This window comes from Gymnoscopelus braueri, assembly GCF_963280865.1.
Source record: "Gymnoscopelus braueri genome assembly, chromosome: 19".
Classification (NCBI taxonomy): Eukaryota; Metazoa; Chordata; class Actinopteri; order Myctophiformes; family Myctophidae; genus Gymnoscopelus; species Gymnoscopelus braueri.
In genome coordinates this window covers 33,482,610-33,507,995 of record NC_137621.1, presented here as the reverse complement: position 1 = coordinate 33,507,995, position 25,386 = coordinate 33,482,610, and the positions used below count along the sequence as shown (strand labels likewise).

Here is a 25,386-nt window from a genome sequence, read left to right as displayed (position 1 = left end):
ATAGCGCCACCAGGAGGCCACAATAACCTACCTGACCTGGCGGAGACCTGTGCTCCGAGGAGCACTTTTTCTAGTTTGCTCCTGCTCTTGTTGTATTGACTGTAGTCAGTAGACGGCTCATGTGGTTGTACAGGTGTGAAGGTTCAGATAAAGGTTTTTGTTGTGGAGTTTGGGACTTTTTAATCATTGTGTTATGAATGCACTGCAGCACAGAAATATTGTCCGCTGTCTTCAGGGTGCCTCAGTTTGAGAATGTGCAGGTAGGCCTCCTTCTCACCATTCCCACTCACGTTGAAATGATCTTTATGCTGCTCTTCAATCTTTTGAATCAATGTGTAGCTTGTATATCCTATCAGCTTCAGGGCAGTGTCCCCCATGGAGCGCTGATACCAGAGAATTGTGTCGTAGCTTTGGATGCTGTGGCTGCAGTTCAGATTAACTTGATGGTTCAGTTCACCCATCACATCAGCTGGAGTCTGAAGAACTGTTTTGGCTCTGCTGAGCAATGCTCCTGTAGAGAGTTGAACAGAGAATGTAAATGTTACATGTACTGTAGATCATTGCTCAAATAGTGCTGGAAGGAGGGTGTTGTGCTTTGTTGTCATTTTACTGTCAGGTTCAGTTACAGGAGTGACACCTTGTTTTCTTGGTAAAACAACGTTTAAACTACATGGAGATGAGTAACCCTCCCTCAGAAGACAAACATTCAGTTAACTTGTATACTAAAACTAACAATAATAATTAAAAAAACGTTTTCAATAAACGTTTTAAACTAAGCAATATCATCCAAGCCATGCCCATGAAGTATTCTTTTCAGTAAATGGTCAAAACAAAAATGTATTACTGAATGTACCCTTGATGCAAAATAGTGGGAGGATAATTTGGATGAGAGCTCTGTTCATGTTGCGCGTTGGTGCTGTTGAGTCTGAACTAATAATCTGAGAGAGACTCTTGATGAACCTGAAGCAGGAAAGGAAGTGATGTAGAAAGAGTAGAAATCATGTGATAAACATGGATTTTGGCGTCAAAGTCAAACCTCCAATGCCCGGTGAAGTGGGAGGCAGATTTTCTTTCGGCCATCAGGGGTCACACAAGTCTGTGAATGTCAGTACCCACAGTGACATGTGAAGCCAGAGAGAAAGTAGCCAATAGATGGCAATGTACTGTATATTCTGTACAGCAGAGCACATCTTTCATACCACCCTAAACAAATTGAGTCTTCAAATGCAGGTGTATTAACAGATGTTTATTTGAGGTCTTTTTGATTTAACCATTGCTGATAAATGGCAGTTTGTTTGTAGTTTTTGTACCGAGAAGAGTTGATCTGAGTTGATGTGCATCACTAGCTGCACAGTAATACACTGCACTGTGCTCTGATGCTTTTAGGTTGAGTATGGAAAGAGACCCGTTCTTTGAGGTATTCCCACCCAAATCGCCAATTATAGTGAAATTCTCTTTAAACGACTCTTCCGTTGTTACAGCCTTGACATAGAGATATCCGATGAGTTTCATGGCTCTCTCTCCAGGTGATTGCTGGTACCACAGCATCATTCTATAGTCTGTTTTCTCATGTGTGCAGACCAGCTGTACGTTGTCTCCTGGGACTCTGAAGAGTTCAGATGGAATCTGGTCGACGTTGAGGCTGAGACCGAAGCCTAAATAGATACATAAGGAGAGAAACTACTGAAATAGTGAGCGGATAAAATGTTATATTAAAGACGGGCATCAAAGCCAAATTGTTTATTACCTGTGAGGAAACAGAAAATCACAAATTTGATCATTTTAACTTTCTGTCAGTTAAGGGAGCAACACAGAACACAGAGCTACTTTTGACTCAAAGTTGAGACTCCAAACAGTAGAATATGACAGTCTTATAGGGCTCTGTGGCTGGCTACCTCAATGACACTATGCTTGTCGTGTGTCAGCTGAGCTTCCTGATGCTTGATAAAGGAAGTGACGTGGAAACACTATGGTGTCAGCTAACAATGATGATGTTTCCATCAAATCTAATTGAGACCTTGTGGAAGAATGTTGTTTTAACCCAATAACTATATTGCTATAAAAGTTGTAAAAATAAAGATTTGCGTGGTATAACTGCATAATGATACCGTAGAACTGCTTGTATAATCATATTGTGCTGGTACAGTTAATCATTATGCAGACCACATCCTTAAAGGAGTTGTTCGCCCAAAAAATTAAGCCTTGAATTCATGGATTTCTTTTACTTTTGTCGCATTACTGAGCCAATAATTTGATGAGCGGTGGTCTCTCCGGTAGGAGACACAAATGCAGGTCATTTGTGTCTCCTACCGCCTCCATGATGACTGCCTCCGCCGATCATCAAATTATTGGCTTAGGAATGCAATAAAAACAAAAAAACATCCATGAATTCGAGGCTTCATGGGGTATGTAATTGATAGAAAATAAGTAATGTTTTGGGCGAACTACTCCTTTAAATGTGCCAGCAGTGCCATTCAATGGACATGTAGTTTATAATTGTGACTGGAATTGTGAAGAAACCCAGGGTGTAAATAAATGAGGCAGATAACATTCAACAGTTTATTGTACAGGCTGGACAGTGGACGTACATGTATTTTGGCTCACAGCTACATGTAAAAATATGCTACACCAAATGTGTCATTAATCACCTTGTTTTCCTGCCATCACTGGGTGTAAAATCACTGGGTGTAAAATCACTGGGTGTAAAAAAAAAAGTTTACAGATCAGTGCTAATTGATCTTTTTCACACATATTGACATGAATAGTTTCCAGTGAGCAGTCTGAGCACATAATTTTATTATAATTGGTAAAACCTGTGAAGGAGGTAACATTGCACAATTTATGTATGGCTGCCCTGTAAAAGGTCTATTGGTAGCCTCGGATCAAGACCATCATATATGTATTTTATCGATTTTGACATTTGCATATCTATGATTGTCTCTGTCTTTACCCCCCCAATTTTCACTGGACATCCGCCTGTAAAGTCTGTATTTCTCCGAACATGTACAAATGCAAATATAAGGTGCTTCTTTGTGCACTGCCTTAGTATTTTTCAATAGATGTTTTTTAATCCCGTCTGTTTACATTGCGTGTAATATCGGCATTCACCTGATGCGCCCCACCACTACCGCCCATTGAGGAATACAGGGAACTTCCGGCAAAATCCGACACAGACGGTATTAAAACACATATCCCATATTGATATTCAAATTGCCTAGTCAACCGACGGTGGGTGGGTGAACGGTGGGTGGACGTCACAAACGTAACATGCGGACCTGTGAGGCGCACCGTTGCTCCGATGCTCACCAAACTTGGCACCAACACTGGTTAGGGGTCTGCCATTAGAATAGCCCCACGTGTGCCACAGGCGCACCATTGCCCACTCTGTGTTCCTATTGGCTGGGGTTTAACCAGCCATAACTCCAGTTCCCAGCATGCTAAAGGCCCCAAACTTGGTAGGTGCTCTTAGACGGCTTGGCTGGGCTTTAAACAGCCACTAAGCTGTGATGCCTTAATATGGTTCTTTGCTGTATCAGTGCCCATATCTCCTGTGACATAGTCCTCATATCTTATTATGATTACATAATATACTATGTAAGCTACTACTGCACATGTTCCATTCTTGGGCAGTACGCATGACTTTCATGCAGTTGTGGAAGAAGTACTCCAATTTATTGCTTAAGTAAAAGTAGCGGCCTGGACCGCTGGCATAGCGGTCCAGGCACCTAAGCTCCAAAGTAGCCTGACAGCGCTTCACGGGTTCGAGTCCCGATCCCGACGGCCTTTGCTGCATGTCACTCCCCATTTCCTGTCAGACTATCAATAAAGGCATAAAGGCATAAAAATCTTTAAAAAAGAAAAAAGTAGCAATAGTAAAAGCCCTGTATTCAAAATTCTACTTGAGTAAAAGTACACAAGTATTGGCTATCACAATAAACAAAGTACCCAAAGTAAAAGTACTCATTATGCAGAATGTTCCATCAGTTGGAAGCTTTTTCAAAGGTTTAAAAAATGAGTCATCTTTCAAACAAATTGCGTCGCATTGCATCGTGTAGTGAGCTTGTAGATCGGCTGTTTTGTAATGCATTAACTGACTGAGCCAACAGGCACCCGTGAAGAGCGAGTTCTTAAGCTCTATGGCCCCCTTCTGGAAAGATGTAACATGAGATGTAATGAGGTAACTACACTGAAAGAAAACTGAAAGCAGACACATATTATATGTGGTTTTGTTTTTGTTCAGCCACAGACAGGGTTTGCATCAATGTGTGTTTGCTGAAGGCACAGAAGTACATGCCACTGTCCTCCGGCTGCAAGTCTTCAACAGTAAGAGAGACACTCCCAGTGATGTTCTTTGTGGATGAATATTTGTTTTTGAATTTATTTGAATCCCCATAGTCAATCTTACCACCAACACTGGTGTAGACAATGAGCCTCATGGACTCTCCTGGACGCTGTCTGTACCAGTACATATGATACAGAGAGATTGCATCTCTCTTATTACTGCAGTTCATCTGAGCAGATTTGGATGCATTACTCCAGCTGATTTCAGGGAACTGGGTGACATCCTGGCAGTGACCTGTGAGGACGAAATACTGTGGTAAACTGAAAGACTCCATATACAAGATATTGATCAATGATCATTTATGAAGTGATAAGTCAGTCGTCAACATTTGTATTGTTACCCCCCCACCCACCCAAGTAAAAACCCACCATGTAAGCAAGATTTACATTTCACAACGTTTTGTTAAAAGTCCACACTGGCCCGTTATAGGAATATCTGTTATCACTGTATTAAAGAAAGACAACATTCTCACATCTGTTACATATCATTTAAGTCTTGGCAAGTTCGAGTACCTTGAAACCAAAGTGATGAGATAAAGAAACTGACGAGAATTTGAGTAATCATATTAATCCCTTTTAAAGAGAGAAACATACACAACGTATAGACAATAAAATGCTGTGACTAGTTCTCATAACCAGGGGGGGGGGGGCTACTTAGTATTGCTGTACAGAAGGAACCTCCCTGTTCTAATGTGTCAGCTGTGTTTTGGCACAGAATGGAAGGAGAATAGCGGTAAGAACAGATGGGTTAATGCAGGTGTCGTAATACAAATATAAAACATTGTTGTTTTACAGGTACAGCGGGTATTGCATAACCGGGCGGGGCATGTATCCATCTTCCAGACTGGCATCATTCTAAACAAATTATAATTCTAAAGTTATAAATGTATAAACTACAGTTGCAGTCTGAGACTTTCTTTCTTTTCTTTTTTAAGTTCAGCATTTTATGCTTTATTTTAGATAGTAGATCAGATACTGTGTAGGGATACAGGAAACCAAGGGCAGAGAGAGGAGAGACACAAAAGTAGTCAGATTCAGACTCCCTAGGAGCATCGGCCAGGCCAAAAGTATCTGTTTAGCTGCAGTATATGGCCCATGAGGTTTCTACACTGAAAGAAAACTGAAAACCGACACCATATGTTTGTGATTTGGTTTCTGTTCAGCCACAGACTGGGTTTGCATCAATGTGTTTACTGAAGGCACAGAAGTACATGCCACTGTCCTCCGGCTGCAAGTCTTTAACTGTAAGAAATCTCTCAGTCATAGTCCTGGTGGCTGAATATTTGTTTTGATTTGGATCCCCATAGTCAGCCTTACCACCAACATTGGTGTAGACAATGAAGTCTCATGGACTCTCCCGGACGCTGTCTGTACCAGTACATTTCATACAGATAGATTTCATGTCTCTTATAAGTGCAGTTCATCTCTGCAGATTTGGATGCATTGCTCCAGCTGATTTCAGGGAACTGGGTGACAGTGGCAGTGGCCTGTGGGGACAAAATACTGTAGTAAACAGAAAAACTGCAAATACAAGATATTGATCGTTTATAAGTGATAAGCCAGGGGTCAACATTTGTATTGTAATTTGTTTTATCTGCCAGAATCCATCACAAAGACACTTTAGAGTTAAAAAAAAGAAAACCTGTGCTCCTCGGAGCACAGGTCTCCGCCAGGTCAGGTAGGCTATTGTGGCCTCCTGGTGGCGCTATAATAGGCCAATGTGAAAAGGGTGCCATTTCTTCTTAGGCCTTGCACGACAATGATTTGAGACATTTTGTTAAAAACATTTGTTTTGCTAAATTAGACCTGCTGGTGGCACTATAACAGGCCAATGTAAAAAGGGTGGCATTTGTTCCTCAACATAGTGTGAATGTGCGTGCAAAGTTTGACCGCAATCGGACGGTGCGTTCATGATGTGCGGAACTTTCTTCAAAACAAGCCAATAATGCAAACTTTAGATGTCAATCTTAGCCAATCAGGATGGAATATGAAAAACCAAACACATCCATCTTGATCACATGACTATAGAGATCATGTGTACCGATTTGCATGAAATTTTGATAAAATTGGAAGGAGTAGTATAAAATAACGTGTTTTACATAAGTCGGCCTCCTGGTGGCGCTATAAAATGCAGAACAAAGGTTTTTCCTTGACCTCTAGGGAGTGTCCATACAAAGTTTTACACAGATCGGTGCAGTTATAGGTAAAAACACGAATCGGCCTGTTATAGCGCCACCATGAGGCTGATTTCAAAAATGTCAAATGGTATTTCTTCCTCGGCCTAATGGAAATGTGCATGCAAAATTTCACGGAAATTGCATGCTGTGTTCATGATTTGAGGCATTTTGTTCAAAACAGAGCACTCCTGCAAACTTTGGAAGACATTTGTAGTCAATCTGGATGGAATATGAAAAATCTGAAAGACCCGTTTGGTTTAATGACTATAGAGATACAGTGTACCGATTTGCGTGATGTTTGGACAAAATCTGTAGGAGTACTGTCCAAAAATATGTTTTGCACAAATCGGCCTCCTGGTGTCGCTATAAAAGGCCCATGAGAAAAATGTAGGTCAGAGGTTCTGAATTGGCATCCAGGGAGTGTGTGTGCACAGTTTCGCTGCGATCAAGCCAACGTTGCCGGAGATTAGGTGGTCACAGACGGACGGACACACGGACACACGGCCGGACGGACAGGGGGAAAACATACTCTCTCGCCATGCCTTTCGGCCTGGCGGAGACAACAAGGTCAAAGACTTATTTCCATTGTGGTCCTCTCACATAAAACATGGAACAAAGACAAAGAAATGATAGTCAATGAAAACATTTTTATCGCTAAAACAATCAAATACTAGCAAATAAAATATAACACAATACATCCTTTGTTCAAACCATAAGCTTACAGACTACTAAAATAAATGGAGGATTGTGTCAATAATTTAGAATGATACAATGAATTATCAAATAATACTAATAAGTTTAATCTGCTACCCTGTCCAGTAGCCAGGACTTTGTTGTGCCTTTGAAAGTGCTCAGGAAAAACATTCATTGGCTCTTAAAAGCTTCATTCTTTCACTTATGTAAAATCCGCCGCTAACGTTTTGTCGGCAAAGGTCCTACAGTAAGTTCATGTGTAAAATGTTTCGTGCAGATTGCTCAAACATCCTAGGAGGAGATAGGTTTGAACTATTGCAGTTTTATGACAATTATTCATCTGCACCTAACACACACATGCAGACTCACATTTGTTTGAAACTTTGCAGTAATGTAGAGGGTCATTCCAAATATCACTGAAACCAATCTCCAATTGGCCAAAGGGGGAAGCTATAACAATTTTTTGAAAATGCTAATTTTAAACAGGCATAACGCATGCCTCGTTTGGCCGACAGCCATGAAACTTGCTTACACTTGTGCCTTGACACATGAGGAACACATGTATCACTTTGACCAGTAAGCTCCGCCCTTAGAATTTCCTCAATTTTGAGCAGTTTGAAGAACACTTAAACCCAGGATTTTTTTGCTATTGCGTGAAACGGTATCATCTGTCTGACCTCCTTTTTCACTAGTTCAGGTCTGTTGGTCCAATGGCTTCTCACTTAAGCGTGTGCCTTACAACCTCAAGACCGCCGGCTCAAGCCTCACTTGATGCAGACTTCATTTATGTTGCATTGCACACAACATGATTGTGTCAATTAATGCATGTGCAATTGTTAAAGATAATCTGAAATGCTTATTTGAGAGTATGTTTTTTCAATGTATGACATACTTCATTGTGAAAATAGCCGATCTAACGTTTTGTGAGCTCCTAGATCGGCTACTTTAACTAGTTTTCGTTCCGAGGAGACAAAAAATTTCTTTATTAGTAATTGGTAAATGGTTTGTGAACCAGTGATCTAGAGCAGTGTTTATCAACCCTGGCAAACGTCCCAATTTTGGGCCGGGGCTACTGCTGAGGTGTGCCGCGCCGTTTGAAGAAGGTGTGAACCCAGCCCCTCGAGAACAATAGCGACGATCGTCCGTCAATCGATACGGCCATCATCCGTTTCACACACAGCAACGGCCCACGCCCGAGTCCATTCAGTGTAGCGACCATCACCCATAGGAATGCAAATATGTTGGCCTACCTGGTACTGTATAAAAAGGGCTCAGGGTATATGCTTTGGCACTCAGTATTACTACATTGTGGGTCGGAACGGGCCGATACAGCGGCCAAGAGCCAAGAGGGGCTGTCATATTATAACCTGCCATGATGATGAATGTCCGACAATAAAACACTAACTAACTAACTGTACTAACTTTAAATCAACATAAGTGTTAGATTTCTTTTAAAGTGCTTCTAAATCGCTCCAGGGTGTTAGTGTGAACGTAATCCATGTAGTTTTAGTGTTTAATTACTCCACTCGCAGCTGCGGTAACCGAAAGTCTCGCCCCAAAGCACGCTACCCCCATTAGTTTTCGCGGACCAGCGGTTCTTGTATTTGTTTTACTGAGGATAAGGTTAGAAATAAGTTTAGTATTAGGCATAGTTTTACTGATGTTACGTTTAGGAATAAGGTTAGGTTTAGACATAGTTTACTGAGGTTACGTTTAGGAATACCAGGTGGGCGACTGTGTTTTGGGGCGAGTGTTTTGGTAAACGTCTGTAGTGGGTAACTGTGCATGCGTCCGCAATAATGCTTTCACTTTTTACTCTGGTAAGGTGAAATCTGACTCCTCCAGTCAGCACTGACCCAAGTTTGTATATTTGTAGGCCAAAGACATTTTGTAATGTTTGTAAGGTTTCTTTATTACATCTTGTGTACATGAGAGTAAATATTTTGTAGCAGCAATACAATTATTGGGGGGACATTTATTTTTATATATATGTGTATATATATATATATTTATATATATGTATATGTATATGTATATGTATATGTGTATATATATATATATACAGTATATATAATATATGCACACCGTATATCTAGGTGTGCCCTGGGATCTTTTGGCTATGCCAGGTGTGCCTTGGCACCAAAAAGGTTGGGAAACACTGATCTAGAGTAGTTCGGGACACAGAGGCTTGGTTCATAATGGACGGAAATACTTATAAATATCAACAGACACTATCAGGGAGCCTGCGTGTGCCAGTCAGCATCATAGGGTGCAGTGGTTTTTGTGTAGCTGTAGAATTGTCTGTGCCGCTGTGTGCCACTCACAGCACAGAAATACACCCCGTTGTCACCTGGTACCACGTCCTTCACTGTGAAAGATCCACTTTCAACAACAGTCCTGTTGGCTGAAAATTTGTCCTCGCTGTAGTTTCCAAAGTCAGGCTTACTGTAAGGTGCAGTGTAGGCTATGAGTTTCATGCTTTCCCCAGGAAAATGCCGATACCAGTACATATGGAAGTAGGTGTCACCCTTATCATGAATGCAGTCCATCTGAACTGAATGACCCTTCTCTGTCAATAGTATTACTGGTGTCTGAGAGACACCATTGCTCCCAGCTATACCTGAAACCATACAACAATACAATATGTTAGGAGACTAATAATAAAGTTTAATGTCAGAATGAATGTGCTTTCATATATTGAAGATTACATCTTCAGTATTTAGAATAATCAATTGTGGTTAACTGGTGGAGCTTCTTATACACTACTTTGATGATCATGGTGACAATAATAATACATTAATAATATAAATGTATATTAGTTAGTTATAAGAAGTATATTATGGACATTAACTCCACACTAACTTCACATTAACTCCATGACTATCACATTACACTCTACTGTACCTGCAGTCCAGAGCAAAGACACAGTCAAGATGACGAGAGGAGAGATCATGTTGGAGTGTAGGCTGTAGACACAGACCACTGTTATACTGGGAAATCCAGTTGACAGGTGTGTCTCATCGCCCACTGAAATGATGATATGCTCCTAAATGGGGTGCGTTTATTTCTGGGGTGGATTCCCACACAAACAAACTTAATTAATTGTTGTGTGTAATTGTTGGTCTCTGGAGGTAGTCTCACAGCCAGACGATCAGAGATCTCCGCCTACTGATATGTCTGGTGACATCTAAATTCAATGTAGAGGCTAAAACTGGGTGGAAACAATTTGGGAATGTAAAAATAAGCATTGCGGAACAAACGCAAAGACGTTGGGGCATCCTTTCATATTGGGACGGTATCAGGATTGTTTTTCGCCACAGTGGGCATAGGCTAGTTAGCGTTGGTTAAGTTGTTTATATGTACTGTACATTACCTGTGATGCAGAACAGTACTACTGTTACGCTTGAGTAGTAGTAGTTTGAACATGATGTTCATGTGTGGGAAGACAGAGACCAACAGTGTCTCTGACTATCAGTAATCGGTAGTATTATCATTCAGTGGTACTGTATGAAGACTTGTCACGCTGTCATTTTGATATGACAACAGGGTGTCCCAGTGTTGTGTGATGATGTGGTTTGATCCTGTAGTCAACTGAATAAAAAAAAGATATGCTCTTCTTAACTGTAGATGAGTATTAATGCCCTTATAGGACACTATGAGAGAGAGTTCTGACTTCATTCCCACACCGGCAGAGATTTTCTTCTCTCTGAAGCTAGGTTGATGTTCAGGCTTGGTATCTGATATGGTAACCAACTTGTTTCATTCCTTCTACTTGTAGTTTCTTCTTGGGTCAGTCTGCACCAGTACATTTGGTAGAAGCTAGGTCCCTTGTTGTGACTGTATTCCAGTGCATTAGCAATAGCATTTACACCCATGTTTTCCCACAGTATGGTCTTCTGGTTGACATCACTTGCATTAGCAAGGCCTGTACCCAAAAATTGGTGCGGATTGGAGCATCAGTAGACTACACGGTTTATATACTAAAAAATATATTTAAAATCTTCTTCACAACTTGTCATTCCACTTCTTACCAGGAGAGGTCATGAAATTACCTATTGGTCTACTTTAGAAGGTGCAAGTGTGCGACTGCGCATCACATGTACTGTATGAGTGAGAGCCTTTTTTTAATATTACTGTACAGCAGTTTTGGATTTTTCACTCTGTTGTCTTGAACGAACCATGAGGGTATACTTTCTTCTAGGTCTCTCTTTGCTTAAATGTAAGTTTTATATAATCGTTCACATTTGGTCCCATTGCATTTCTGTGCACAGTCCATCAGTGAAGGTTAAATTGTACCATCATTTTTTTATCTACTGTAGGCACAGAGGGCAACATTCAAGTTCAGCAAACACCTCAAGACCTTGTTGTTCATCCTGGCTCATCCCTAAAAGTTGGATGTTCTTCTTCAGGGACCAGCAACCCTAACCTGTACTGGTATCGCTGGACCACCTCAGGTGGCTTAAGTCTGGTATTCACATCCCTCGGCAAAGGGATTGTGGACCCACCCAGTGTGGAGGGTATTAGTGCCAACAGGCCAGATGAATTGAACTTCGTCCTGGAGTGGGCTGAGGTGACTTTGGCAGAGCCTGCAGTGTGGTACTGTGCAGCAAGCACCACAGTATGATATACGAACGCTGATCTAATACAAAAACCACATGCCATTAATACACCACAGTGCAGAGCGAGTTTATCACATAAAATGCTTAGTTACACGGTAAACACCTCTCGTCAGCTTAAAATGTTTGTGTAACAAAAAATCTCTGTTTATACTGTAAAACTTTATATTAAATATACATTTTCATTGACTCTGATGTGATGTATTTCTGCAATCATACGAAGGAAATTGAACAGCCATAAATGGCCCAAGAGTTATGAAACTCACTCCGCATCTAAATTATGTAAACGTTCAAGAAAAACACCATAACATACAGCACATGATTTTCCATAATAATCTGATGGAACCTTTATTTTATGTTTCATATACAGTAGCTAGATATCGGGACTTAGTATAGTTTTGGTCTATCTAAAGTATATATAATACTGTTTAGCTCTTAGATATTACTGTCCATTATCCTCTTTAAACTGAGGCTATCTCTTCTAAAAATGTCATGGGGCTAGAGAGTGTTTTAATTACAACAAACAAACGGCATAGTGTATGTATGTGATATTTCAATAGACTTGCAGGTTTAGCATGTGTGTTCTTGCATTCTAACCACTAGACTTAAACACGTTTTTGCACCAGATTCTAAGTAAAACATTTGGTGATATGACACAATAATTCCTCACACACATCCTCACACTGCATCTACAGTTGACATAGAAAAGAGTACATGCTCTCATCATGTTCCGTTTATGTTTGCACAGAGACCTGCAGACATGGTGGTTGCAGAGAGGCAGGTGTTCCTAGCAAGGCATAGGGTTGTGGTTAGGTTGAAGGTTTCACATCTGTCATTTCTTGGAACTAACCATGATCTACAGCCTACGCTGTGACCACATCCTCTCCTGTAGTGTTGTTCACTACTACTATAGACAGAACTGCTAGCTCCAGTTTCATATCTGCCTCCAACCATGCATACCCCTGACCTTTAAAATGATTAGAACATTGATTTCCTGTACTGCTATTGGGGTTGTTATAACCTTACACTTGTTTATGCATGGTTGTTTATGCATACAGTGATTAAAATAAATATAAGCAAAAATATGAATGACACCAAAATAGAAAAAGTTAAATACAGGAGATTAATGTATTGAGAAAAATAAATTTTAGTCAACTTTCATGTGCAGTGGGAAAACTGAATAACAATCTTGTGACCCAATAACCCAACTTCAAGTGAATTAATAATTCAATTGGTAAGATCCCTTTAATTAACTAAATGTAAATCCAGTAAATGTCAAAAGATGGACTTTTGAGAATGTACCCCTTTTGTTCTCAGTGGAAAATACATGACCCAAAACCTCCCTCCGTAGTAGCGTCAGCTCAACTGAGCTCATGCTTATGGAAACGTTGCCTCACATGTGGGAAGGGAAATAGCTGCATTCTTATGAATTTGACTGATGGGCAGGCTGCTAAAAATACACCACCCTGCTACACTAACTTTGTGCTGGGATGATAATGGCAGCTTTCAGTAGCTATGTACCTGATTACATAGGACCACAATGGAAACAAGTCCCCAGGACCCTTTGTGTTATCCTTTAGCCTTAATGTCTGACTGTACCTCATGCTGTGTACATTTCTGAAGTATTCAATCAATCAATCAAGCTTAAACTTGATTTGAGAGGGAATACTATACTATACAAGTCATATACTGGTTCCATGAAACCATAATGTGCTATTTATTTTAGTTCATAATATACAAAATGAAGTGACCTTTTAATACCTTTAATGGGAACAAATGAGCCATTGTTGATATGTTTTTCTTTATCTTATTTTTTACATTACCATCTTCCATAGACCCCATATGAGTTAGAGGGAGTAATAGTTATGATGTAGCTTGTTATCTTTAATTGACCTAATTCAATTTGATATCATTAACCTGTTTATTGGTATGAGAGATACTTAATCCCATGTTAAATTCATACTGATCTCTCATGAGTCTGTTACACATCTCAGGTCAAAAAGAAGAAATAACTTGGTTTTCTGAAAAACTTTAATTGAGTATACTTTTCAGTCATGATACATGTGTTAATAACAGCACACAAAGATGCATTATCATAAAAAGAAAAACAACTTGCTTTTACTTGAGTAACTGTGCACATGCACTCCTTTTGATGAGAAAAAGTGTCAAATAGTTTGTCTTGAAAACAAAGAATTGGTCAACTGATCAGTTTCATTCCTTTCCTTTGGCATAACATTTTGAAAATGTCTACAAAGCCTCTACAAGGTAAAATATATGAACTAAGCTTTAAAGCTACAATACGTACATTTCATGTCCTTTACCAATGGAGATGGAATTGTAACACCTGGAATTTGAAACCCGGTTTCAAACATCTACCGCTCAACAAGAGGGAATCCAGCCTTGACCAGGGGAGATATTAGGCTTATGAGCTTCAACCGGGACTTGTCAACCAGTAGGTGTCCTACCCAACACTTCAAATAAGTTACAGATTGCAGATTTAAATCTTAGTTACTGAATAAAATGGAATGAGCTCTACTGAACTGGGTTGCCATGGAACAGCTCAGAATTCAGTTAGACTGCTTCTTAGATTGACCCTGTGTAACAGAGAGAAAATATACGTTTAATTACTTATTTGTACATTACTAAAAACTACTCCTATTTCCATGATTTAGTTCACTCCACTTATCTCTGTGACATGAAGTGGGGACAGATTGACAAGTCACACATTGTACACACTATAGATTTGAACCCACCTGAATCCTCCACAGTAAAGCCATAAGGAAGAGTCCATAGAAGCTGCTCTTGGCGAGGAAGAAGATGTAGGACAGCTTGGCAGTTTGTATCTTTGTGATCTTCACATAGTGCTTTCCTGTAGAAAATTAAACACAGTTATTTGCCTCCAAATAGTCAAACTACCCACTGTTGGGTAATTTGGTACATGTTATCTGAAGCAGCTTAGTGTGCCATGAGTATATTTTAGCATGCATTGCCTCTAAGGGAATGATGCCCCATAAGCCTGACAGCGTCAGTGTTCTATACTGGACAATACAAATAGAATTCTTACCTTTTGTGAGTGCTGTACCTGTACCTGTACCTGTACCTTCACCTGACAGAAACACAGAAATTATTAGACAGGATTACATTAGTTTAAGTGAGTGCTTTGCCTTTTTACAAACTTCAAAAAGGCAATGTTATTGATGAATCTATTTTACTATACCTGGTTGTCCTTTAATTGAGTTGGGGTGAGAGCTGTTATACGTCCCATTGTAGAAGCTGACAATGCAGACAAATTCCTTAGTCGGTTGGTTCCAGTCCTCAGCTGGGACCTTCAATCGGCTGGTGATGGTGTACAGTTTGGTGACATTATTCTGCAAGGCTGCATTATCAGTCACCACTCCTGTAGTGACCGTGTTCGCGTCAACCTTCCAGGACACGGTGACATGGTCTGGGTAGAAGTCAGTGGCCACACATACAAGGGTCTTCTTGTTGGCTTTACACTCCTTTGTAGAAGGTGGAAGGATATTGACTGTGGGTGGTGTGATAGTTACAGTAGGATCTGGAATTGGACAGACAAAAGAAAAGTAATATTATTAAAGCTGCATTGTGAAGGAAGCGCTCCACCCTACAGTACAAATACATACTCGATTCTCGACTTTCCATTTAGAATTCTAGACATTAGAAAGAAAATAAAGAATTACAGGACCATGTCATCATCTGTATGAAAATGAATCATTAAGAGAACTATTCACCTAGTTTATTCTCCAAAATAGACAGGAGGAAAACCAGAACGCTTACTAACCGCCTAACCCTAAAAAAGGTATATGCTTCTAGCAGTGACCACTGAATCAAAAATATAATTTCCTCAAACAACAATGTTTGGCTCCTCTAATTGATTTGACTGTTGTCATAATTACACATTTTAGTTAATTGCTAATATTAGCAATTAACTAAAATTGTAAATATTATTTACATTATTTGATTGAATCAAAGGAAGCAGGTAACTCAAATACTTGACATTCCCTACTTTTCCAAGGAAAATAATATACTCAACATAAAAATATTTCAGTTTCAGAGAAATCCTCATGGCAAAAATGTAATGAGCATTGTAAGAATGTATTTAAGTTAATTTCTTACCTAGTACAGTTAGTTTGGTGCCACTGCCAAAGTGTGCGCTTTCGTGATTGATCACACTGACACAAGGCTACAGAAAAAACTAGTGCTGAAACTTTCCAAACTGTCTTTTTGCTCTTGCTCTTTTTTGTGATATTTTTGAGTATTTTCTTTTTGTCCCTGGCACAATTTTGTTCATTATCTTTCTGTATATTTGTCATTTTATTACTCTTTCCCTTTTTATTCTGTTTTTACCATCTTTTTGACAATTAAACTATTAGACTACTGATCTCATAGATACGCCACAATAGATGTTGACATTTCTTTCTAGTTATTCATCAAACCAAATTATTTTAGGTACTGTAGATTGCAGATTAATGTATAGCATTGCATAACATTACATTTAGTATTGTTGTTTTGTTACCTTACCTAAGACCGTAAGTTTAGTTCCATATCCAAAGTAAGCCTCAGACTGGGAGCTCACAGAGCCTTGTGCACTGATAAGAACTTGTGCTATGAGAGTGATAATCTGGGCATTGTGCCAAATTTCATATTACCACAGCTCTACTGCTGAAGACGATAGATGATGCTTCTGCTTATTGGTGCTAAACTTTAACAAGTCAAACTCAGAATAAAATATCTATTGACTATTCACAATGAGAAAAATGTATATCAAGAATAAAAAATATCTAAATTAAATGTCATATTATTAATTTAGCATAATCTTCACTCACTCACCTTCTATGCCACACTGAGCCAATTAGATTATACATTTATTCATTTTCGTACCTAAGACGGTGAGTTTTGTTCCAGCTCCAAAGTATGCCTACGAGAATCATCACAAAGTGTCAAGAGCTCAACAAAAAACCCTTACTGCCTATCTCTCTAACCTAACACTTTAAAAAGGCTTCCATACCAATGCATTCCTGTCTGTCTCAACAGAGTCAATTCAAACCTCATTTACTGCAAGTCAACCACTTAAATTGATTGATGTTTATTGATTCCTTAATTGAGTGTTTTTATTTTGTTTAAGAAATATGTAACAGATATATATGTGGCAGATTATAAATAGCCAACTAGAGATAAATGTGTTGTGTAATGACATAGCACATAATTTCACTGTATGGTCTGGCAATATTTTAGCGAATATTATATATATTTTCTCACCTGTTAGTCTGATCAGTCATATTACAACCTACCTCTACCGACAGTCTGTTGCTACTAGTTGGGTGAAAAACTAATTTGAATCTCTCCGTAACTGATCTGTCAGCCTCACAACTATTTTGTCTCACTTCTCGCTGGAATCATAAAGTGAAAATCTCATAGCTTACTTACCAAGAACAGTCAATTTTGTGCCTTGACCGAAATGGGCTTCGTTATTGGCACAGCAACAAAGCTCAACACCAGAATTGAATAAGAGGACTACAACTATAATGGTTGTACCAAAACAACTGTTGACACGCCATTCAAACAAAATGGTCTTGTTGCATGTATTTGAACCGTATATACATTTTCTTACCCAAAACAGTCAACTTTGTTCCATTTCCAAAGTATGCTTCGTTCAGGTTGTCACAGTGCAGAAATACTGAGCATGAATATCATTCCCTACCAGAATTATTTCAGAACACAGTCGTTTTTATATATCCCTCTTCCTATGCTGTGCTGCTAAGGAAACATACAATGCAACAAAAACAAACATTGAGATTATTATATTTACCTAAAACTGTCAGTTTGGTTCCATTGCCAAAGTATGCAGGTTCAGTGTTGGTCACAGTGTTCTCAGTTCAGTCCAATATTTCAAGTTTACAGTAACTCACATTAACCCCCTAAAGTTCAACCACACATTTTTACCACTTCATATTTATTGAAGTGAGGTACATTTGTAAGAGTTCTGACTTACCCAAAACAGTGAGTTTAGTTCCATTTCCAAAGTAGGCCTCGCTGCCAGTGCCAGTGTCACACTGATTGCATCCTCTACAGAAAAGTCAAAACTTTCCATAATCCTTAATCCGACAAAATAATCAAACACACTCTTCATTATCCATTGGAGCTTTAGACGTCCATTGGATAAGCTACAATTATCTCAGCAGTTGGGTTTTTACGAAACAGTAGCGAGTCAAACAACCAGATAGAGCATGTATATATATTGTTTTATTCCACTAAGCTGTCCTTGTTAAAATCAATTTTACATCCCCAGGGATACATTGGAGTCCCTCATGGTGTTGAATATTGATGTTCTTTCCCGGTAACAATGGTGTCATGTACTGAACAGTGCTCTACACAATACAAGTGAATGGGAGGAGGTTTTTGTACAGCAGCTCTATAGGATTGTATCACCGTGGCTCCCTGTCCCCACGGTGAAAAAGTATTACACAAAAACCTTGATTCTTTCTCGCTCTCTCTTCTTGCCTACCCCCACATGACTTGTCCATATCTCACCCCCCATCTCTCTCTATCTGCCCCTGAGAACAGGTGCACAGCCAGGGTGGATGCTGAAAGAGTTTGAACTGCTTCCATGCTGACTGGTGCTATTTCTGTGAGCTCTAAGAAAAGCAGTGAGAGTGTGGAGGGGAGGGATGGTAGGCTTTTTGTTTTTGTTTTTCCTTGTAGGTAGACACTAGACAGACACTGTAAATGACATCTCTATTGGTTATCTGTTTACATCGCTCCCGGTTGTCGTTGGTCTTACTATATCATGACGCACTGAGCTGCAGCTGAGATGACTTAAGGATGTACAATAGTATTATAGAGGTTACAATTGTACTGTATGCATATTGAGATTCTGGTGCACATGTGCTCCCCCAGAGGAATTGTTTGAAAACTTCAAATATTATTATTTCAGCTGTCTGAATTTACACAGAATGGCCTCACAACTAGTTGGCTGAGAGTGTTTTAGATTTTACTATGAACCATTAAAGTTATGCTAATGCATGTAATGCAACATGCACAGTGCAACTGATCTTTTTCATAAGTAGTTCCTTTTGGAGTTATTTAAAAGACTCATGTCTACACATTCTAATGCCAAGGTGTCACCTTTGACCAAGTGGCAATAATGGTCTACTTTGACTCTTTTGAAGAATAGATCCTTTCTGCTTATATGAACTGTATCAACTTTATGAATTTTTTGATTACCCCTTGTTGAAAATAATGTTATTCCATTAGGTTTCATCACAAGAACCACAAACGTGCAATCCTACACTTATCAGTACTCTGTAGTTTCACTGACTATTTTAAGAAAAAATAAGACTTACACTGCATTGCATAAAACTTGTGGTTTTCATGATGCGTTTCTTTTCTTCTTCATACAAAATGGATGTGTAATCCTAAATGTACCCTGTAGAGGTCAGTGCATGTTCTGAAACATTCTTTTTATTTTATTTCAAGGATCAAGCACACAATTACACCCAAGTTAGATAATGAACATGAAGAGAGAGTGCCTATGGTGCAGCATGACAGAGAAACTTACAGTGCTCCACTGCTCCCTATAGGTCATGTTTTTGTCACGCAGAAAACATCATTGTTTTGACTGAGGATTGTACCATGATGAGTCAGTAGGTGTTTGTCGCTTTGATCAACCAAACGATCAATCATTTTGGTAAAAGAAAGCAACATTAACACAAATATCTAATGTGTTGAATTAGAACAAAACTCTTTTGCACTTTATCCACATACTGTAGGCTGTCAAACCTTCACCTGCAGTATTATGCACCCTTTATTTTCCTGCAACGGCATGTTGGGGTTGTTGTTGAGCTGTGAAGGCTCTCTGAGTCATTGTGGTTTAGTTGAGGCACAGAAGTACAGCGCCAAATCTTTGGCATCAACGTCATGTATCATCAGGGAGGATTTCAGCACCAGAGGTCTTGACAGTGTGTACTTGGATTCAGTGAAAGGAGGCACAATGCTTGATGCATTTTTTCCAAGAGAATATGCGAGCAGCTGAAGTTTCTCGCCGTCTCTTTGTCTGTACCAATACATGTAGTAGAACTGATCATCATTTTGTTCACAGTGCAAAGTGACTGATGCATCCCCCTTGAGGCTCAGTGCAAATGGTGTCTGTTGAATTTCCACACAACGGGAGAATTCTGTAAAGCAAAGTTAAAATACATGAAAATAATATACACAAATTATTAAATGATTAATTTGAGCGATGCCTTTTAGAATGTCTTACTAGCTAAGAGGAGAACTCCCACAACTGAGAAGAACCTCATATCCACAGAGATCAGAATATTAATATGAACAACGTGAGCATTTTAAAACATATCGGGAGGGGAGGGGCTCAACAGCTCTTAAGCACCGCCCTGATTTATACAGTAGTCTGCCAGTTCTCTTAATACATAATACCACCACAGCCCTCACAGAAAAAAATATAGCGATAGAGACTCCTGTCCATAAGCACTGGACTTGGAGCTGGAGCTGGTCCCCATGCTGCTGCTCAGTGGCTGCCCACTGCTCCTAATAGTTAGGATGGGTAAATGAAGAGGATTAGTTACTACCCCACAGGGGTCAATCAAGTCAAAGTCAAGTGAGTAAGAGTATTATGGATATGATTTGGATTGTGATATTGACGATAATATTAAACTGATCATGATGCCGTGATATTGTCACACCAAGCACAGACAAACTTTTCAAAGGGAGCTATTTCTTGAATCGAGGAAACATTGCCATGTGCAAATGTCCATGTTAGATTGGTGGTGTGAGACTCCTTAACCAGTACTCTCTTGCAGAGCTTGCTGCGTTCACATAATATGATTGAAATCCATTAAAAGAAATGGATTGAATTCACAATTATCACTGAAGTGTATGTCATGCATTTCATCCAATATAATTGGATGAAATGATCAAAGTTGCCATTGACATTCAAGGTGTGTTGTTTGAGCCATGATGTCAACTTGTGCATTGATACAAGAAAACATTCCATGGGGCTGATAGACTTAGCGGAAAACAGTGAATTAAATTATCCTCCCCCCCTCCCCCCAGTATTATCTAAAGCTTAATTTATACTCCATCGTGCGAGGATGTTGCTGGCCAAAAAGAACTGATGTGATGCATTGTTATCTTGTACAGTAGATGTACAGTAGATCTGTTGTTCTTATCAAGAAGGATTCAGCAGAAATGTATGACTAGACCCCATGTTGTGGAGCAGACCAGTCCAATACAATGGTTTAAATATAATTAATAGTTACAAAATAATATTGACACTTCAATATTCCCCTCGTCAGGAAATGTTATTAGCTTGCCCGTGCAAACCACTATCAGGAGTGATGTTTTTTGTCAGGCAGTCTCATCAAACCACATCACTGTGTGCTTGCAGCACAGAAATACACAGCCGAGTCTGATGAATTCACTCGGAGGATACTCAGAGCTCCTTTCACTGTGTCTTCTCTTGTGATTTGGAATTGTTTTTCAAACTGACCCTCGTAACTTTGGGTTTTACTTGAAGCATACCCATACCCAATGAGACTCATGGTGGGACTTCTCTGTTTGTGTTGGTACCAGAACATAATTACAAGGTTGGTGTCATCATGGCTGCAATTTATCTTAAGATTCTCTGTCCCTTCTGTGACTATCTGAGATGAAGTCTGTTGGAAGGTGACTGCATTCTCTGCCTGACCTGTGAAGAGATTCACCAAAGTTGCAGAAAAATTTAATAGATTCACTATTCAAAATGCAAATCGGTCTATAAATGTAGCAGGCCTGATTAGCAATGACTTACAGGTCACAGATATTAAAAATGCATTGTTTTATTTAGTATCCATATGCAGTGTTATTTTGTGATGGAATTCGATAAAACCTACGTGTAAGCAAGAGGAGTAGAAATCCAACTGTGCATAAAGCTGGAAACATGCTGATGAGACTGCCTCCTCCGAGGACAGTTTAGTGAAGAGGTCTTTAATATGTCACCATATCTTCACATCACAATGTGTGATGACGTCAGCTATTAAAGTTCTGCATCAATAGACGACATGCCTCTACTAATGACGTATTATGAAAGACTGAGAGGATAAATTAAACTTTACCCTTTCTTCTAAATCATGTCCAGTGACTCCCACCTCTCTTTTACCTTTCCCCGCCTACAGACATTGAGGAGAGGATCATGCTGCTAAAGGAAAGTATGCTTTAAGGACATTTAGGAGTATGACATTTAATAGCCTGTGAAAATGAGAATTTGAGTGAGAGTTTAGTGAGCCACAAGACAGTTGATTATAACAGGAAAGAAGGCAAGTCTCATCAAACCACATCAGTTTGTGCTGCAAAGACACAGAAGCCGGGTCTGACGGCTTGAAACTGCTAATGATTCATGGTGTCTTCTCTTTAATCTCAAATCACACTTTGAAAACTAACAAAATAAAAACTATTTTTATTAATTATTTTAAATATAAAAATTATGCTTTGCAAAAAAAGACAACTAACTGAAACTGTATTGTGTGCTTACAAAACTAACCAAAACCAACTAAAATCATAGACAAAATTGTACATTTATTCCATACATAATACATCTTTCATTTGTTTAACTATGCCACTTTTAACTGTGAATATACCTTTTTTGTTGCATATGTTTTTTATATGACAGAATATATTTTCTGACCTTTTTGAAATCCCGCCCCTGACACATACCCCATATTACAGTGTATGATAATAAACAAAAACACAAAAACTAATAACTAAACTAAACTAGCAAACCCGCTTTAAAAACGAATTAAAACTAACCTAAATGTATCAACATATTTTCAAAATGAAATGGAAATAAAATATAATGAAAAATTCAAAACTGTATAATAAGCTTGCTCACAGTTGGGATCATCCTATATAAAAATTGGCTACAGTGAGGACTGGCTGGCCGGCCGGCGGACCATGGCCACGTCACTCTGACTCACATAACATTAAACATAGCCGATACTCCCATATATAGGCATGTCACTATGACTCAGACCATAAACAAACCTGATCTGCCCATATATAGGCATATATGGAGATCCGGTTATCCAGAGCTACAGATCCGACTGATATGCCCATATTTGGCCATGTGCATATATGGGACTGATCGACTTCAAACTCTGTGCTTTCTGCACCGCCGCCGAGTCGTTCGGATATACTGTTGTCCAGAACCGCCGATCCGACCGATATGTCCAAATATGGGCATTTATGGATATCCAGTTGTCCAGAACCGCCGCAATAGGCCCACATATGGGCATATACAGGGTGGGATCTCCATATATGGGTATAGAAGGGACACAGGTAGACAGACAGCTACAGACGGGTACAAAGGGTACTCTGACAAAACCCCCAACACTATATGACTCAGACATATTGGTCGGATCTGCCGTGTGACATAGGTGTGAGGGCCGCCTAGCGGCCTGAACTCTAGATGCAAGGGCGGTCCAAACCTCTAGCTATAAAAACATTTCATCCTATGAATACTGTTTCTTATTTAATTCTTATTTCTCCACTTTCTTTCTTGTCCTGGTACCAGAGCACGATATTGAGGTTACTGTCATCATGACTGCATTGAATGTCTACCCTGGCTATTAATAGGAGGCTAAGGTGGTTAAAATGTCTGTGAGGCAGGGGGGCGCATGCTACCATTTTCGGTGGTCACCTTATCACCGCGGTGGTTTGAAAACTACAACATGACATCACTGAGCCGCGGTGATAAGGTGACCACCCTGACACATCTCTCTGCTTTTACTGACCGACATCACCCTATCACCGCTGGCTTGCTCGAGTTGAATTCCGGGCAGTGTGATTGGCCTAGAAGTTGGGTAGGAGGGGGACTGGTGCCATCGGGTATCCAGGAGGGCGGTTGGGATCCTCTGGGGTCCGCGGGGACCCCGCAGAGGACCCCCGACCGGGCGCCGCGCCAGGACCGCAGGTCGCAGAGGGCCGGCTGAGGGCTTGTTGGATGTTATCGTCAATATCACAATCCAAATCATATCCATAATACTCTTACTCACTTGACTTTGACTTGATTGACCCCTGTGGGGTAGTAACTAATCCTCTTCATTTACCCATCCTAACTATTAGGAGCAGTGGGCAGCCACTGAGCAGCAGCATGGGGACCAGCTCCAAGTCCAGTGCTTATGGACAGTCTCTATCGCTATATTTTTTTCTGTGAGGGCTGTGGTGGCCATGCATGTATTACGTTGCTGGCCAAAAAGAACTGATGTGATGCATTGTTATCTTGTACAGTAGATGTACAGTAGATCTGTTGTTCTTATCAAGAAGGATTCAGCATAAGTTTATGACAAGACCCCCTGTTGTGGAGCAGACCAGTCCAATACAATGGTTTAAATAGAATTAATAGTTACAAACTAATATTGACACTTCAATATTCCCCTCGTCAGGAAATGTTATTTGCTTTCCCGTGCAAACCACTATCAGGAGTGATGTTTTTTTGTCAGGCAGTCTCATCAAACCACATCACTGTGTGCTTGCAGCACAGAAATACACAGCCGAGTCTGATGAATTCACTCGGAGGATAGTCAGAGCTCCTTTCACTGGGTCTTCTCTTGTGATTTGGAATTGTTTTTCAAGCTGACCCTCGTAATTGGGTTTACTACTTGAAGCATACCCATACCCAATGAGACTCATGGTGGAACCTCTCTGTTTGTGTTGGTACCAGAACATAATTACAAGGTTGGTGTCATCATGGCTGCAATTTATCTTAAGATTCTCTGTCCCTTCTGTGACTATCTGAGATGAAGTCTGTTGGAAGGTGACTGCATTCTCTGCCTGACCTGTGAAGAGATTCACCAAAGTTGCAGAAAAATGTAATAGATTCACTATTCAAAATGCAAATCGGTCTATAAATGTAGCAGGCCTGATTAGCAATGACTTACAGGTCACAGATATTAAAAATGCATTGTTTTATTTAGTATCCATATGCAGTGTTATTTTGTGATGGAATTCGATAAAACCTACGTGTAAGCAAGAGGAGTAGAAATCCAAGTGTGCATAAAGCTGGAAACATGCTGATGAGACTGCCTCCTCCGAGGACAGTTTAGTGAAGAGGTCTTTAATATGTCACCATATCTTCACATCACAATGTGTGATGACGTCAGCTATTAAAGTTCTGCATCAATAGACGACATGCCTCTACTAATGACGTATTATGAAAGACTGAGAGGATAAATTAAACTTTACCCTTTCTTCTAAATCATGTCCAGTGACTCCCACCTCTCTTTTACCTTTCCCCGCCTACAGACATTGAGGAGAGATCATGCTGCTAAAGGAAAGTATGCTTTAAGGACATTTAGGAGTATGACATTTAATAGCCTGTGAAAATGAGAATTTGAGTGAGAGTTTAGTGAGCCACAAGACAGTTGATTATAACAGGAAAGAAGGCAAGTCTCATCAAACCACATCAGTTTGTGCTGCAAAGACACAGAAGCCGGGTCTGACGGCTTGAAACTGCTAATGATTCATGGTGTCTTCTCTTTAATCTCAAATCA

The 25,386-nt window shown here is 39.8% G+C and overlaps 1 protein-coding gene and 1 gene segment (V, D, J or C); both read right to left on the bottom strand.

Annotated features, from left to right (window-relative positions):
- Positions 1 to 9,445: 9,445 nt before the first annotated feature.
- LOC308074770 (T cell receptor beta variable 7-2-like) lies at positions 9,446 to 10,164 on the bottom strand. The segment is given in 2 exons: positions 10,116 to 10,164; positions 9,446 to 9,831 (listed from the first exon to the last, which is right to left on the bottom strand).
- A 3,676-nt stretch (positions 10,165 to 13,840) lies between these two features.
- Positions 13,841 to 25,386, bottom strand: part of LOC308074343 (M1-specific T cell receptor beta chain-like) — a 113,464-nt gene continuing 101,918 nt past the window's right edge. For 2 of the 3 annotated variants that reach the window (XM_080413760.1, XM_080413761.1), the window contains 2 exons: positions 14,581 to 14,696; positions 13,841 to 14,421 (listed from right to left, as the gene is read on the bottom strand). In XM_080413760.1, the coding sequence (XP_080269886.1) occupies positions 14,395 to 14,421; positions 14,581 to 14,696 (143 nt within the window). In that variant the 3' untranslated portion in view covers positions 13,841 to 14,394. Of the gene's footprint in view, positions 14,422 to 14,580; positions 14,934 to 15,044; positions 15,384 to 25,386 lie in introns of all 3 variants that reach the window. The other variant, XR_013932091.1, reaches the window with a different exon arrangement.